General features: G+C 52.0%; 1 protein-coding gene across 1 annotated transcript; it reads left to right on the plus strand.

Moving 5' to 3' along the window:
* The first annotated feature begins 1,141 nt into the window (after positions 1 to 1,141).
* Positions 1,142 to 8,739, plus strand: KLK5 (kallikrein related peptidase 5). The gene is given in 5 exon segments (XM_060289263.2): positions 1,142 to 1,223; positions 3,042 to 3,306; positions 4,530 to 4,708; positions 4,711 to 5,018; positions 8,254 to 8,739. Coding segments are annotated over 5 exon segments (945 nt in total). The 5' UTR covers positions 1,142 to 1,180; the 3' UTR covers positions 8,404 to 8,739.
* The last annotated feature ends 4,937 nt before the right edge of the window (positions 8,740 to 13,676 follow it).

Genomic DNA, 13,676 nt, shown 5'->3' on the forward strand with positions numbered 1-13,676 from the left:
CGTGCCCCGGTCTGGGAAGATCCCACATGCCGCGGAGCGGCTGGGCCCGTGAGCCATGGCCGCTGAGCCTGCGCGTCCGGAGCCTGTGCTCCGCAACGGGAGAGGCCACAGCAGTGAGAGGCCCGCGTACCGCAAAAAAAAAAAAAAAAAAAAAAAGAAAGAAAGAAAAAAGAAAAGATACAGAGAGAGACCCAGGGGTGTGGAGAAAGAGATGAATAGAGAATCACAGCAACACATAAAGGGGCCTGAGGAAATTTTTGGGGTGATCGCTCAGTATCTTGACTGGGGTGATGGTTGGAAGTGTGTGGGTCAAAACTCATCACACTGTACACATTAAATATGGTATATTTCTTGTGCCTCAGTTTTTCCGCAATAAAGCTGTAAAAAAAAAAAATACAGCAGAAAGAGACACTGGGTGGGCGCCTTATACGGAGAGAGACTCAGAAAGATTGCGAGGGAAGCGGAACACAGAGAGAAGGAAAGATGAGAAGGGGGGCGGAGGGAGGTAGAATGAGTGAAGGCACGGGGAAGACAGGAAAACACTTGCGCCAAGGGCGCCCCAGAGCTGGTGAGACGCCAGACCTCCGGAGACCCCTCCCCATCCCGGGGCCAGGGAGGTAGGGAGTGGCCTTCGGGACTGGGTAGGGGGTGCTCTGGGGGTGGAGATGGGGGGAGGCCGGAGGAGTGGTTGCTAAGGCCCGGCAGGGCGCCTCACTACCCGGGAATGCGCCCCAGGGATCAGTGGGTCGTTATAACCCAGGCCGGGTGCCGGGAGCGGAGGCGTAGGCGGCTGCAGGACAGCGGCGGCGGCGCTGGGAGCGGGTTCCCCTACCCCCTACCTGGGGGACGTGGCAGGTGAGGGCTGGGGAGGCGGGGCATAGGAAGGGAGAGATGTCTTTGCGTTGGCTCTGGTCTGGGATGCATCCCTCATCCTCTTTCCATCCTCTCTCGGAGACTGGAGGATGCTGGATGTTGATTCTTTTGAAGTCTATAAGCCCTGAGTCTCAACTCATCTCAGCGCTCTGGGTGGTCCGTCTCTGCTCTGAGAAACAGGGAAGGGAAGAAGATGGGGGTGGGTAAGGGTTCCCAGAATCACCTGGGCCTCCCCACTCTCTTTTCCTCCCCACCCCACCCCCGCCAGGTGCAATGACCTTGGCTACAGCTGGACCCCTGGGCGCGGATGGTCGGTGCACTGATCACAGCACTGATTCCGGGGGTGACAGGTACCCAGAATCCCAGTGCGTGCACGCAGGGTAACTGTGCGTCGTGGGGCTGTCGGTGACTCTCTGTGTGGCACTGGGGGAACACATGTGACTAGTGATGGCTCCAAGGCTGGGTGAATGTGAGTCTGTCTTTACTTGTGATTGTGTGTGGCTGTATGACTGCTACCGTGTGTGTGTGTGTGTGTGTGTGTGGTGCCTTTTCCCATACTGAGTGACCGTCGGTGACAGGTGTGACTACCCTTTGAGGCTGTAGATGCGATTGTGTGACCGGGTGTTTGTGCATTTAGGATGGTGTGTGTGTGTCACTGACTGTGAGTGTTACCGTGTGTGGCTTTGTGTATGTATGGCTGCTGGTTTCTGTCCCTGTGTGACAGGATTGTGTGTGACAAAAGTGCTGGGCACCATGAAGATGTGTGGCTAGGTGCCTTCGGGTAGCCGTTTGTGATTGTGTGATTGTGGCTGGGTGCAGGATTTTGTGTGGCTCTCTTTGCAAACACGTGGCTGCTTGAGGGTCTATGTATGGGTGACTGTGTGTGACTGTGTGGCTGTAGGGGCTGTACGTGCGATGGTGCAGCGCTGTGTGTGTGTGTGTGGAGCGCCCATCCCTCCTGTGACAGACTGAGCGTGCAGAAGAGGCTGTCACCACGAGACAGTGGCTGTGTGAAGGTGGATGACGCTAGGTCACTTGCCCTGTGTCATGCTTGGTCCACTGCGTCTAACCTTGTCACATGCCACCACGCTGTGTGCGGAAGTGAGTGGCAGTCTCTACCCGTCTGCACACGAGGCATATATACACAGGTCACTAAAACACTGTGTGGGAGTGAGTGAGATCACGTAAGGCTGACCCCGAATGTGTGTACCTGGGAAGCGTGTGTACCGCGAGGCAGAGCTGTGTGTGTAACTGTCCCTATGGAGACGACGCACGCCTCCCTGTGTAACTGTGCGTGTGCACGTCTGTGACAGCCGTTGTGTGCCTGTTTCTTGGGCTGTGTGCATAAATGAAGACAGCAGCAAGGGTTTCACTTGTCTGGGTCCTCAGCAAGAATGTAAACAAGTGACCGCGTGAACAGACGATGGGGGAACCGGTGATGGGGTAGGATATCTACGCCCCTATCTGCAGGTTTGTGTGAGGGAGAAGGGCAGGATAATTCAGGAGGCACATTTGTGTTCGAGAATTCGTAAAATAGCTCTGCTCTCCACCCCCCACCCCACGGGAGCCCCACCCCCGTCTCAGCACTTTTCCTGGTTCTGCTCCTCCAACTCTGGCCCAGCCCACAAGCTCTGACTCTGCCGCTTTTCCCCATCCATACCCCAAGTCCAGACTCTATCTACAGTCAGGGATCCTTGAGCTGTGCCCCTCCCCCAAGAAAGGCCCAGCCTCTTTGGCTCTCCTCCTTTGGGCCAGGATCCACCTCCTGCCCTGAGCACAGCTCCGAGAACCCAGCCCCTGCCTCTTCTCACAAAGCCAGGGCTCTTTATAGGATCGGCTCCTCCGCAGGACGCTGGCCTCGGCCCTGCCCAAGTCGATTTCAAGCCCCTCCCACATCTCAGGCTCTGCCGACTCCAGCCCAGACCCCATTCGCTAAGGCTTGACCCCCCCCACCCACCCTCACTTCTTAAAACCAGGCCCCGCCCCTAGAGCCCTGCCCGCCCGCCCCCGCCCCCGCCCCCGCCCCGCCCCGCAACAAAAGCGCCCCTCGGGGGTCAGAATTCCTCGGGCTGGTCTCGCCTCTCGATTATAAGCCCCGCCCCCGAGTCCAAGCCCCGCTCCCGAGCTCTACTTCCGGCAACCCCCCCACCCCTATTTTCTGCCCCCAGAGCCTGTTCTCGCAAATGATGTTGCTTCCTGCGACAACTCCTCTGCCGTCGGGCCCTCCGGGAGCACCCAGGACCTCGGACCTGGGGCCGGGGAGAACACCCGGGCGTCTGACGGCACCAGCAGCCGCCTCGTGAATGGGACCGACTGCGAGAGGCCCAGCCAGCCGTGGCAGGGTGCGCTGTTGCTGGGACCCAACAAGCTGTGCTGCGGGGCCGTGTTGGTGGACTCGCAGTGTCTGCTCACGGCTGCCCACTTCCGAAAGCAGTGAGTGGGGGCTCCGAGAGGAGGGCTGAGGGGGGAAGGTTGGAAGGGGGATGGGGCATGGCGGTGGGGGGATGGGGCATGGCGGTGGGGGGGATGGGGCATGGCGGTGGGGGGGGATGGGGCATGGCGGTGGGGGGATGGGGCATGGCGGTGTGGGCGTATGGGGCATGGCGGTGGGGGGATGGGGCATGGCGGTGGGGGCGTATGGGGCATGGCGGTGGGGGGGATGGGGCATGGCGGTGGGGGGATGGGGCATGGCGGTGGGGGCGTATGGGGCATGGCGGTGGGGGGGATGGGGCATGGCGGTGGGGGGGGATGGGGCATGGCGGTGGGGGGGATGGGGCATGGCGGTGGGGGGATGGGGCATGGCGGTGGGGGGATGGGGCATGGCGGTGGGGGGGATGGGACGGGGATGAGGAAGCAGGGGGAGGTAGAGCTGGGGAGGAGAGCTGGGGTGGGGATGGGGTTAGATTGGGGAGGAGGTTGTGGTACTGGCTGGGAGTTAGGGGTGAACTGGATTCGGGGCTAGGACTGCAAATGCTGGATGGTTAGGAATAGAGATGTGATTTGGTTTGGCTTTGGGATTGGAGGTGGGATGGGGCAGGATGAGGATGGAGCTGGGTTAGAGACAGGAATGGGATTGGAGAGGGCTGAATTTGAAGTTGGGGATGCATATGTTGATGCTTTGGAGGTGGGTAAAAGATTGGGGCTGGGGTTAGGGTGGGGTTTGGGGGTCGAGCATGAGTTGGATTTGGGTTTGGTCGTATGCTGATGGTTTGGGATGAAGATAGAATTAGGTTTGGCTCTAGAATTAGTGGTTGGTGGAGATTGGGATGGAGCGGAGATAAAAATGGAATGGGGATAGGGTGCGGCTTCGGAATAGATGTAGGATGGAAGATGGGGTTTGGATTAGGGTTATGGGTGGGGTTGGAGATGGTTGGCTTTGAGGCTGGGCATGGTTAGTTAGAGCTGGGGTTGAGACTGCATATGTGGGTGGTTTCTGTGTGGGGAGAGGATTAGGGTTAGCGCTGGGGAGGGGATGGAGATGGGTTTGGAGTTGTGACTGGGATGGGGATAGGCATGGGGTTGAAGATAAAGATGGTGCTGGGGATGGATTTGTGGATGGGGTGAGATTGGGGTTGTGAGCAGGTTTGGCATTGGGGTTGACATTGGATATGGGGGTAAGGACCAGAGTCGGTCGAGATTGGCACCATCTTCCTCAGAGTTTTCAGAATCCGTCTTGGCCACCATTCCCTGTCACCCATCTATGAATCCAGGCAGCAGCTGTTTCAGGGGATCAAATCCATCCCCCACCCTGGCTCTTCCCACCCTGGCCACTCCAATGACCTGACGCTCATCAAACTGAACAAAAGAATCTGTGGGGCTCAACACGTCAGGCCATCAACGCCTCCCATTGTCCATCCGCTGGGACCAGCTGCTTGGCGTCTGGCTGGGAAACGACCAGCAGTCCCCAGGGGGAGTGTCCAGGTCTCTTCCGCTGCCCACCTGTGTCTGCCTTCTCCTCCTCTCTGTCTCTGAGCACTCTGCCCCTTCCCATCGTCCTCCACCACTCCCTGTGGCCCTTCCCCAAAGTCCTCCAGTGCTTGGACATCACCGTGCTAAGTGAGGACAGGTGCAAGACGGCCTATCCAAATCAGATAGATGACACCATGTTCTGTGCTGGTGACCAGGCCGGCAGAGACTCCTGCAAGGTAAGGCTAGAAACTTCTCCATTCATTCAGCAGACACACACTGAAACCAGCCATGTCACCTGGAGCCTTGCTATGTGCTGGGGACCCTGCGATGATCAGATCGGTGCTCACAGAGCTCATTCTGGAGCAGTGCTGTCCAGTAAAAATATAATGTGAGCCTTACGAGTAATTTTATTTGTTTTTTGTGTGGTTCCCCCCCCCCCCACTGTGGGGCATGTGGGATCTTAGTTCCATGACCAGGGATCGAACCTGTGCCCCCTGCTGTGGAAGCGCAGAGTCCTAACCACTGGACCGCCAGGGAAGTCCTTACATGTAATTTTAAACATTCCAGTAGCTACATGTAAAAAAAGTAAAAAACAGCTGAAATTGACTATTGTAATAATACACCCTATTTAATCCCATGTATCCCAAGTACCATCATTTCAAAAGGTAATTAGTATAAAAGAATTATGAATGGAGTGTTTTACGTTCTTTTATTCTCATAGTAAGTCTTTGAAAGCCAGTGTGTATTTTTTTGGTTGTGTTTGTTTTATTTGTTTTTTCTTTTTTTTCTATTTTTTCCTTGTGTGTTTGTTTTTGGTTTGTTCGTGCCAGTGAGTATTTTTACACTGACAGCATATCTCAGTCTGGACTAGCCATGTTTCAGTGCTCAAGGGCCCCACGTAGCTAATGGCCACTGCATTAGACAGCACAGGTCTCAAGGGAGAGATCAAGGCTGTGTTGTATGGAAGGGCAGGATGTGCCCTGAATAGAGATATCACATCTAAGGGCCGCCCTTCATACAATATACATCGCAGTTTTGTCTTAGTTATTTTGGTACATTTCAGGCAGATGCAGTCTGAAGTGTCTCATTCCCATAAAATCTGTGGTGTGAAAGCTTTCTGACAAATGCTAGTAAAATGTCTTAAGGAAGGAAAACAGAAACCCATGGTCGGTATTTTTAAACGAAAATATTTAATAGAGAGGATGGATCACAAAGGTGTTGGAATAGCAAAAAGGTTAAAAAAAATCCTATGGTCAGGAAACTGCGTAAACAGGGTAATTTCAGAGAGTGGTAAGGGCTGTGCAGGAAATAAAACATAGTTTTATGAAAGCAAGTGATGGGGGGGCAGTATTTGGAAGGGTGATTGGGAAGGCCTCAAAGAGGTGGCATCGGAGCAGAGATTGAATGACACAAAGGAGCAGCCTTGCAAAGGTTAAGGGCAAGAAAAGCATGTGCAAAGGCCCTGAGGCAGGGAGGAGTTCGGCTGATTCAAAGAATAAAAAAAGAGCCAGGGGTCGAGGCTGGAGAGATGAGTGGGACCCAATGTCCAGCAAATATTTCTTCATCCCCAGTACAGACCTTCTTTGTATTCTCACGGGAGCTTTATTTGTTGAGGATGACAGAAATTAAACTGTTACAGCTCAGGACGCTTCCCTGTATTCAGGTCCCGGAAGGGTCTAGAGGAATGTAAATTAACAAGCTCTCTGCTGGCAGGATGTATGTTTCAGTAATCTTGGTGTTTAGTAAGCTGTGGGCTCAGACAGCACTCCAGTCCCATTCTGATGGCTGGGAAAATCTCCCCACCCACCCCACTCACCCCCGCAAATCTCACAAATGTGACAGTTGCAGCAACTCCCCAGATCTCCCAATTTAATCTGTGTCCCCACTTAACATTGGAAGCACCCACATCCGGAGAGAGGGATGGGTGGAGGGGTTTTTATCGGAAGAAGGCAAATCTGATTTGGATGTCAGCATTTTAAACCACTAGTCTTTCTGTAGCCAAGGGTAGCACCTTGCTTTTCTTTCCCTAGACCTCCAGTGGCTTTTTCATACCAGAGTGTGGTCTGGGTGTGGCCGCTAAAAGCAAGAAATAATAACAATAATACTAATACTGTAACACTAATAGGAGTTAGCTAATTGCCACTCTTTTTTTTTAAATTTTATTTATTTTAAAAATTTTTTTTTAATTTTTGGTTGTGTCGGGTCTTCGTTTCTGTGCGAGGGCTTTTTCTAGTTGCGGCAAGCGGGGGCCACTCTTCACCGCGGTGCGCGGGCCTCTCACTATCGCGGGCTCTCTTGTTGCGGAGCACAGGCTCCAGATGCGCAGGCTCGGTAGCTGTGGCTCACGGGCCCCGTTGCTCCGCAGCATGTGGGATCTTCCCAGACCGGGGCTCGAACCCGTGCCCCCTGCCTTGGCAGGCGGATTCTCAACCACTGCACCACCAGGGAAGCCCCCAGACACTCTTTTAAGTGTTTCCAATGCATCAGCTCGATTTACTCATTTAACCTTTATTATTAACGCTATTTTACAGACGAGTAGCCAAGGCTCAGAGCAGTTAACTACCTGCCGAGCAAAAGAAACTGCAGGGATGTGGAACGAGGGCGAACAAACATGATGAGAGAAAGGTTGAAATTTAGCGATCGGGGCAGCTAAGCTTTTTTTGCCTGGGGAAGAGTGTCTGCATTATAATGGGGAAGGAAGCCAGGTTGTAGGTATTTTGGGTCAACATAAATAAGAAATGACAGTAAAGAGTGCTGAATATTATTACAGAAGGGTAATTACAGGGAGCTATGGGGAATTAAGCACAGGCAACCTGAATTAGTCCAAGGGAGTGATTCTCAACCCCAGGGTAATTCTGACCCCCCCAGGGCATGCATGGCAATGCCTGGAGATGTTTTTCGTCATCGTGACCGCTGTCTGGTGGGGAGGGAGGGGTTTCCCAGCATGGAGTGGGTAGGGGGATGCTGCTGAATGCCTTACAAAGCACAGGACACCCTCCCACAGCAAAGAATCACCTGGTCCCAACGCCGCAGCACCCAGGTTGAGAACCCCTCACCCAGGGGCTGAGAACTGCCTGTCTGCAAAAGTGAGGTATACGTACAAGGCGGATGGGTGTCAAGGACGGGTGAAGAGTGAGGAAGGGAAAGGAAGGGGTGTCCAGTAGGAGAAACACAATATTCAAAGGTTGGAGGGGAGAGCGAGAGAGAGAAGGAAGCACAGAGACACACAATGAGGAAGACAGACGGAAAAGAGGTTGGGGGCTGGGTAGACAGGGACAGAGGGGGTTTCCAAAGGGTCAACGTGGGGTGAGATATTAATATTCTCTCTCTGTGTCTCTTTTTACATGTGTCTCCCTCGCTGTCATTGTCTGTGTCTCTATTCTTGCTGCCCTGGTCCTTCTTCATCTCTGTGACTCCCTCCCTCACCTCCCCACATCGCCGCCTCTCTGTGCCCCTCTCTCTCCTCCACAGGGTGATTCCGGAGGCCCCGTGGCCTGCAGTGGTTCCCTCCAGGGCCTTGTGTCCTGGGGAGACTTTCCCTGCGCCCAGCCCAGCAGACCCGGCGTCTGCACCAACCTCTGCCGGTTCTCCAAGTGGATCCAGGACACTTATCCAGTCTAATGCATGAGTCGTCCTAGGACCCGGCTTTCTGGCCTCCCTCGCCCCCTGCAGGGACCCCAACGCTCCTTCCAGACACCACCTCCTTCCCCAAAATGTTGAGGTGGTTCATCTCTCCAGTGCCCCGCCCCCAGTCTCCTGGAATCGAGGTCCCCCTTCCCGGACAGTGGATGGACAGGTCCTTCTGGTCGGATCCTGAAGAGAGTTCCCATGATGACCGGGGCGAGAGTTGCACTGCACCTCTGTCTCCCCAGTGCTTCCTTCCTCAGGTCCAGAGTCCACCTTCTCTGCAGCTGTGACCCAAATCTGGTCCCAGAAATAAAACGTCTGAGGAGTGGGCTCCGTGTGTGGTCTCTTCCTTGAACGGCCGGGCAGCCAGGGACAAGTCCCTCACCCCTCGGCACCGCTGTGTTCACTCTATTAGGTTATTTCACTTTCAGCAAACAGATTCACTCGATCTGCTTTTCATTTTATTCATAAATATTGGTTGACTGCCAGGAATGTGTCCAGATGCCGGGGATATTGAAACGGGCAAAACAGAGGAAAATTCCTGCTGCGTGAAGCTCCCCCTGTAGTAGGGGAAGACAGACAATAAAAAAATAGACAGGGCCTCCCTGGTGGCGCAGTGGTTGAGAGTCCGCCTGCTGATGCAGGGGACGCGGGTTCGTGCCCTGGTCCGGGAAGATCCCACATGCCGCGGAGCGGCTGGGCCCGTGAGCCATGGCCACTGAGCCTGCGCGTCCGGAGCCTGTGCTCCGCAACGGCAGAGGCCACAGCAGTGAGAGGCCCGCATACCGAAAAAAAAAAAAAAAAAAGACAAATACATTATATACTATAATAAGTATGTGATACGAATAAAAGGAGAACAGGGCATGAGGAAAGAGGAGGAACGTTGAGGGGATGTATGTTTACACTGGAAGGTCCGAAGGGTGCAGGAGAGCAGTAGCTACTCTGATCCCCACACTCACCCCATCCCTGGTGGCGCAGTGGTTGAGAGTCCGCCTGCCGATGCAGGGGACACGGGTTCGTGCCCCGGTCCGGGAAGATCCCACGTGCCGCGGAGCAGCTAGGCCCGTGAGCCATGGCCGCTGAGCCTGCGCGTCCGGAGCCTGTGCTCCGCAGCGGGAGAGGCCACAGCAGTGAGAGGCCCGCGTACCGCAAAAAAAAAAAAAAAAAAAAGACAAATACATTATATACTATAATAAGTATGTGATATGAATAAAAGGAGAACAGGGCATGAGGAAAGAGGAGGAACGTTGGGGGGTTGTATATTTACCCTGCAAGGCCTGAAGGGTGCGGGCGAGCAGTAGCTACTCCGACCCCCACCCTCACCCCAAGATGACCACATCCTAATCCCTGGAACCTGTGAATATGTGACTTTATATGGCAAAGGGACTTTGCAGCTGTGATTAAATTAAGGATCTTGAGAGGGAGAGACCAGTAGAATCCAAAGGGTCCTTATAAGAAGGAGGCAGGATAGGGGGTCAAAATGAGAGAGAGATTGGATGATGCTATACTGATGACTTTGAAGATGAAGGAAGGGGCCACGAGCCCAGGCATGTGGGTGGCCTCTAGGTAATGAAAAGGGCACAGAAATGGATTCTCCCCTAGAGCCCCCAGAAGGAATTCAGCCCTGCCCGTCAATGCCTTGATTTTAGCCCAGTGAGACAACATTTTGGACGTCTGACCTCCAGAACAATACGACAGTAAATTTGTGTTGTAAGCCACTACATTTGTGATAATCTGTTACAGCAGCAACAGGAGACTAACATGAAGGGCCTCTCAGAGGAGGTGTCATTTGAGCTGAGACGTCTGGGATGAAAAGGGACTAGCCCCGTGAATGGTGTCCCAGATAGGAGGACAAAAGTGCAAAGGCTCTGAGATGGGGACAGGCTGGGCATTTCTCCGGACTCAAAAGAAGACCAACATACCTGGAAGCTGGTTGGTTTGTTTTCCTAAAAGGTCGGGAAGCCACCAGAGGTTTTAAAGCCAGCTGGTGACGTGAGCTAAGAAGATCATTCTGGCTGTTGGTGGAGAACAAAATAGAGCTGCTCATTGGCCAGAGTTGAAAAGGGAGGTGCGTTAACAACAGACTATCCATGACTTGCAGTTGGAAAATGTCAGGACAGAAGCAGCTGCCTCTGGGATCCTTCACTCTTCCTCCACATGACCTTGCTTTCGCGGTCTCTCCTCATTTCCTGCAAGGGGCATCCTCTATTTTCCATCATCCCCCTGATAACTGGCTCCAGTGATTGGCTTGTCTTAGTTCCCAGTCGAGAGAGAGGAAGAACCTGATTGGATGCTCACGGGAGGTGCTGGCTCTGGGTCCAGTCAGCTATGGCCGAGGAGATGGGGCCGCCTACTGCAGGTGGAGCTTCCAGTCACCCTTCCAGCAGCAGCGCGCAGTCAAGGAAAAGGACGCATCCGGAGGCACGAGTTTCAGTCTTCAGGATCCAGATGTCAATATTTTATTTGTCTGGTTCACCCAGATTTTCATCTATAGTTGTAAACATTTCCTTCTCACTGTTGCCAAGTCTATTATTTTGTAAATGTACTTCCGTTGGTTTACCCATTTTAACAGTGAATAAGCATTTGAAGAGTTTCTAGTTTCTTCAACAGTTTTAAACCATTTGACTTTTTCCTAACGTAACGTTTGCTAAAACTATGGTGAAAACAGTTTAGGAGAAGTAGCGTACTTAGATGCTCCGACCACCCCATTCCCATGCTTCTCACTCCTGATGACAGAACCCAGAAGCCTCCTGGATCGGGTTTAGGCTCAAGGGTGAGCAGGACATCAGAAGGGAAGTGCGTGGGCCAGGAGGCAGACATTGTGGATTGTGACCTTGTCTGACTCAGCACAGAGCAAGCCGGGCAAAATTGACACATCGTCATCATTCTCTGCACTGCATGCCACCTGAGACCATCGGTTGCTCGGGGTGGCACGTGACCTGAATAAAAATGTTCACCAGGTGGCCATGTGATCCAGTTCTAAGCAGTAAGACAGAAGCTGAAGTATGATAGATAACTTGGGTTGGAGCTACAGACAGGAGGACAGACTGGGAAGGAATATCAAGATACATGTAAACAATAGTCAGTGTTCTAGTTCTGGGCCTGGATGTTGGGTTCACAGATATTTATTATTTGTGGAAATGAATGCATGAATAACTAAGTAAACTAAAAGAGGGTCATGCATGGATCAATGTTTTTAAAAAAAGAAGACGTAAGCTGAAACCTAGCAGCTGGGTTTTCCTGGGAGGCTTTTGTTTTGCCGATAAAAGGGAGAGCATTATGTTTGGCTCTTCCCTCTCCTCTCACTTGGCACGTAGGTGCCCGAGGTAGACCAGCCACTTTGAGGATAAAAGCCACAAATAAAGATTCGATTGTGGGATTTCCCTGGCGGCGCAGTGGTTAAGAATCCGCCTGCCAATGCAGGGGACACGGGTTCGAGCCCTGGTCTGGGAAGATGCCACATGCCACGTAGCAACTAAGCCCGTGCGCCACAACTACTGAGCCTGCGCTCTAGAGCCAGTGAGCCAAAACTACTGAGCCCACGTGCCACAACTGCTGAAGCCCGTGCACCTAGAGCCCGTGCTCCACAACAAGAGAAGCCACCGCAATGAGAAGCCCGCACACTGCAAGAAAGAGTAGCCCCTGCTCGCTGCAACTAGAGAAACCCACTCACAGCACCAAAGACCCAATGCAGCCAAAAATAAATAAATAAAATAAACAAACTTATTTTTAAAAAAAGATTCGATCGCAAGAAGCAAGAGGAAGCCTGCATTGTTGACGACTCACTTAAGTACCCGCTCCAGGCACGGACTTCCAATATCCGGGCTCAAAACAGAGAGAATAAAACCTAAAGGGTCTGGGTTACTGGAGCTGGTTTTCAGTATGCTGATACCGAGGAAATGGTGGGGGAAATAAAGTTTCTAGGAACGAAATGCTGAGCTAAGACACTGTGCACATTTTCCTCGGCAGGTCTGACGTTCTCTTCCTGGCTGAGGGTGTGTCATTTCCAATGAGGAGACTGGCTCCAGAACCAGGATGAGACAGATGTCAGTAACTAGTTTCCATTAAGGGTGGAGAGGATCAGTGTGTTTCCTGCATGGTGATGTAAGCGGTGAGAATAGGACTGTGGTGGTGCAAGAAATAAGCTTCTTGCCCTACTAGACATTAAGACATACTACAAAACAAAATTATTTTTTAAAGTGAGGTATTAGTGCAAGAACAGACAAATGAATCAGTGACGCACAGCAAGAGCTCAGAAAGAGGCCCATGGGAACTCCGTGTAATTTTATATACTCTCTATATAAAATATGTTAAAGTAGCAACTCAGATTAATGGGGGAAGAAGGTGCACTTAATAAACGGTGTTGAGAAAACTGGCTCACGGGACTTCCCTGGTGGTGCAGTGTTAAGACTCTGAGCTCCCAAGGCAGGGGTCAGGGTTCGATCCCTGGCCGGGGAACTAGCTCCCACATGCATGCCGCAAGTAAGAGTTCATATGCCACAACTAAGGAGCCCTTGAGCCACAATGAAGGAGCCCACGTGCCGCAACTAAGGAGCTGGTGAGCTGCAAAAGGAAGAAAGAAGGAAAGAGAGAAAGAAAACTGGCTCACTGTGAGGGGAAAACTAAATGCAGGTTCCTATCTGACACCACACGTGAAAGTGGACTCTAGAAGTATTAAAGACCAATATGGGAAAGATACACTTATAAGGTCAATAGAAAAAAGAATCAAGGAGAATATCTTTGAATCTCTGTGACAGGGGACGACTTCTTAAGACTTCAAAAGCACAGGTCATAGGACAAAACATTGATTAGGATCATTATGTCAAAACTAAGAATTTAGGTTTAAAGGAAGGTAAGACAGACCATTAATAGGCATTTGTCAGAATGGGAGAAATTATTTGTAATATCAAACATGGACAAGGGGCCAATACCTGTAGTAGGCAAGAAGCACCTGTGAAATGATAAGAAAAAAGATGGACACCCTCTGGGGAAAATGGGTAAAGGGTATGAATAGGCAATTTGTAGAAAAGCTATGCATATGAGGGGGATGTTCAAAACTCATTAGCTATCCGAGAAATGTACATTGAAACAAGGAGAACTACTCTACGCCCATTAGGGTGGAGAAAATTAGAAGAATGGATAGAGTCAAGTGTTGTTAGGGATGTACACATATAAGAGTGTTCAGGTGCCACTTGGGTAAGGACGGGGCTTTCAATTCTGAGGAAGGGTCTGGCACTATCATCAAATTAAGTATACACACACCCGAT

The sequence above is a fragment of the Globicephala melas genome, chromosome 19 (genome assembly GCF_963455315.2).
Source record: "Globicephala melas chromosome 19, mGloMel1.2, whole genome shotgun sequence".
Taxonomy (NCBI): Eukaryota; Metazoa; Chordata; class Mammalia; order Artiodactyla; family Delphinidae; genus Globicephala; species Globicephala melas.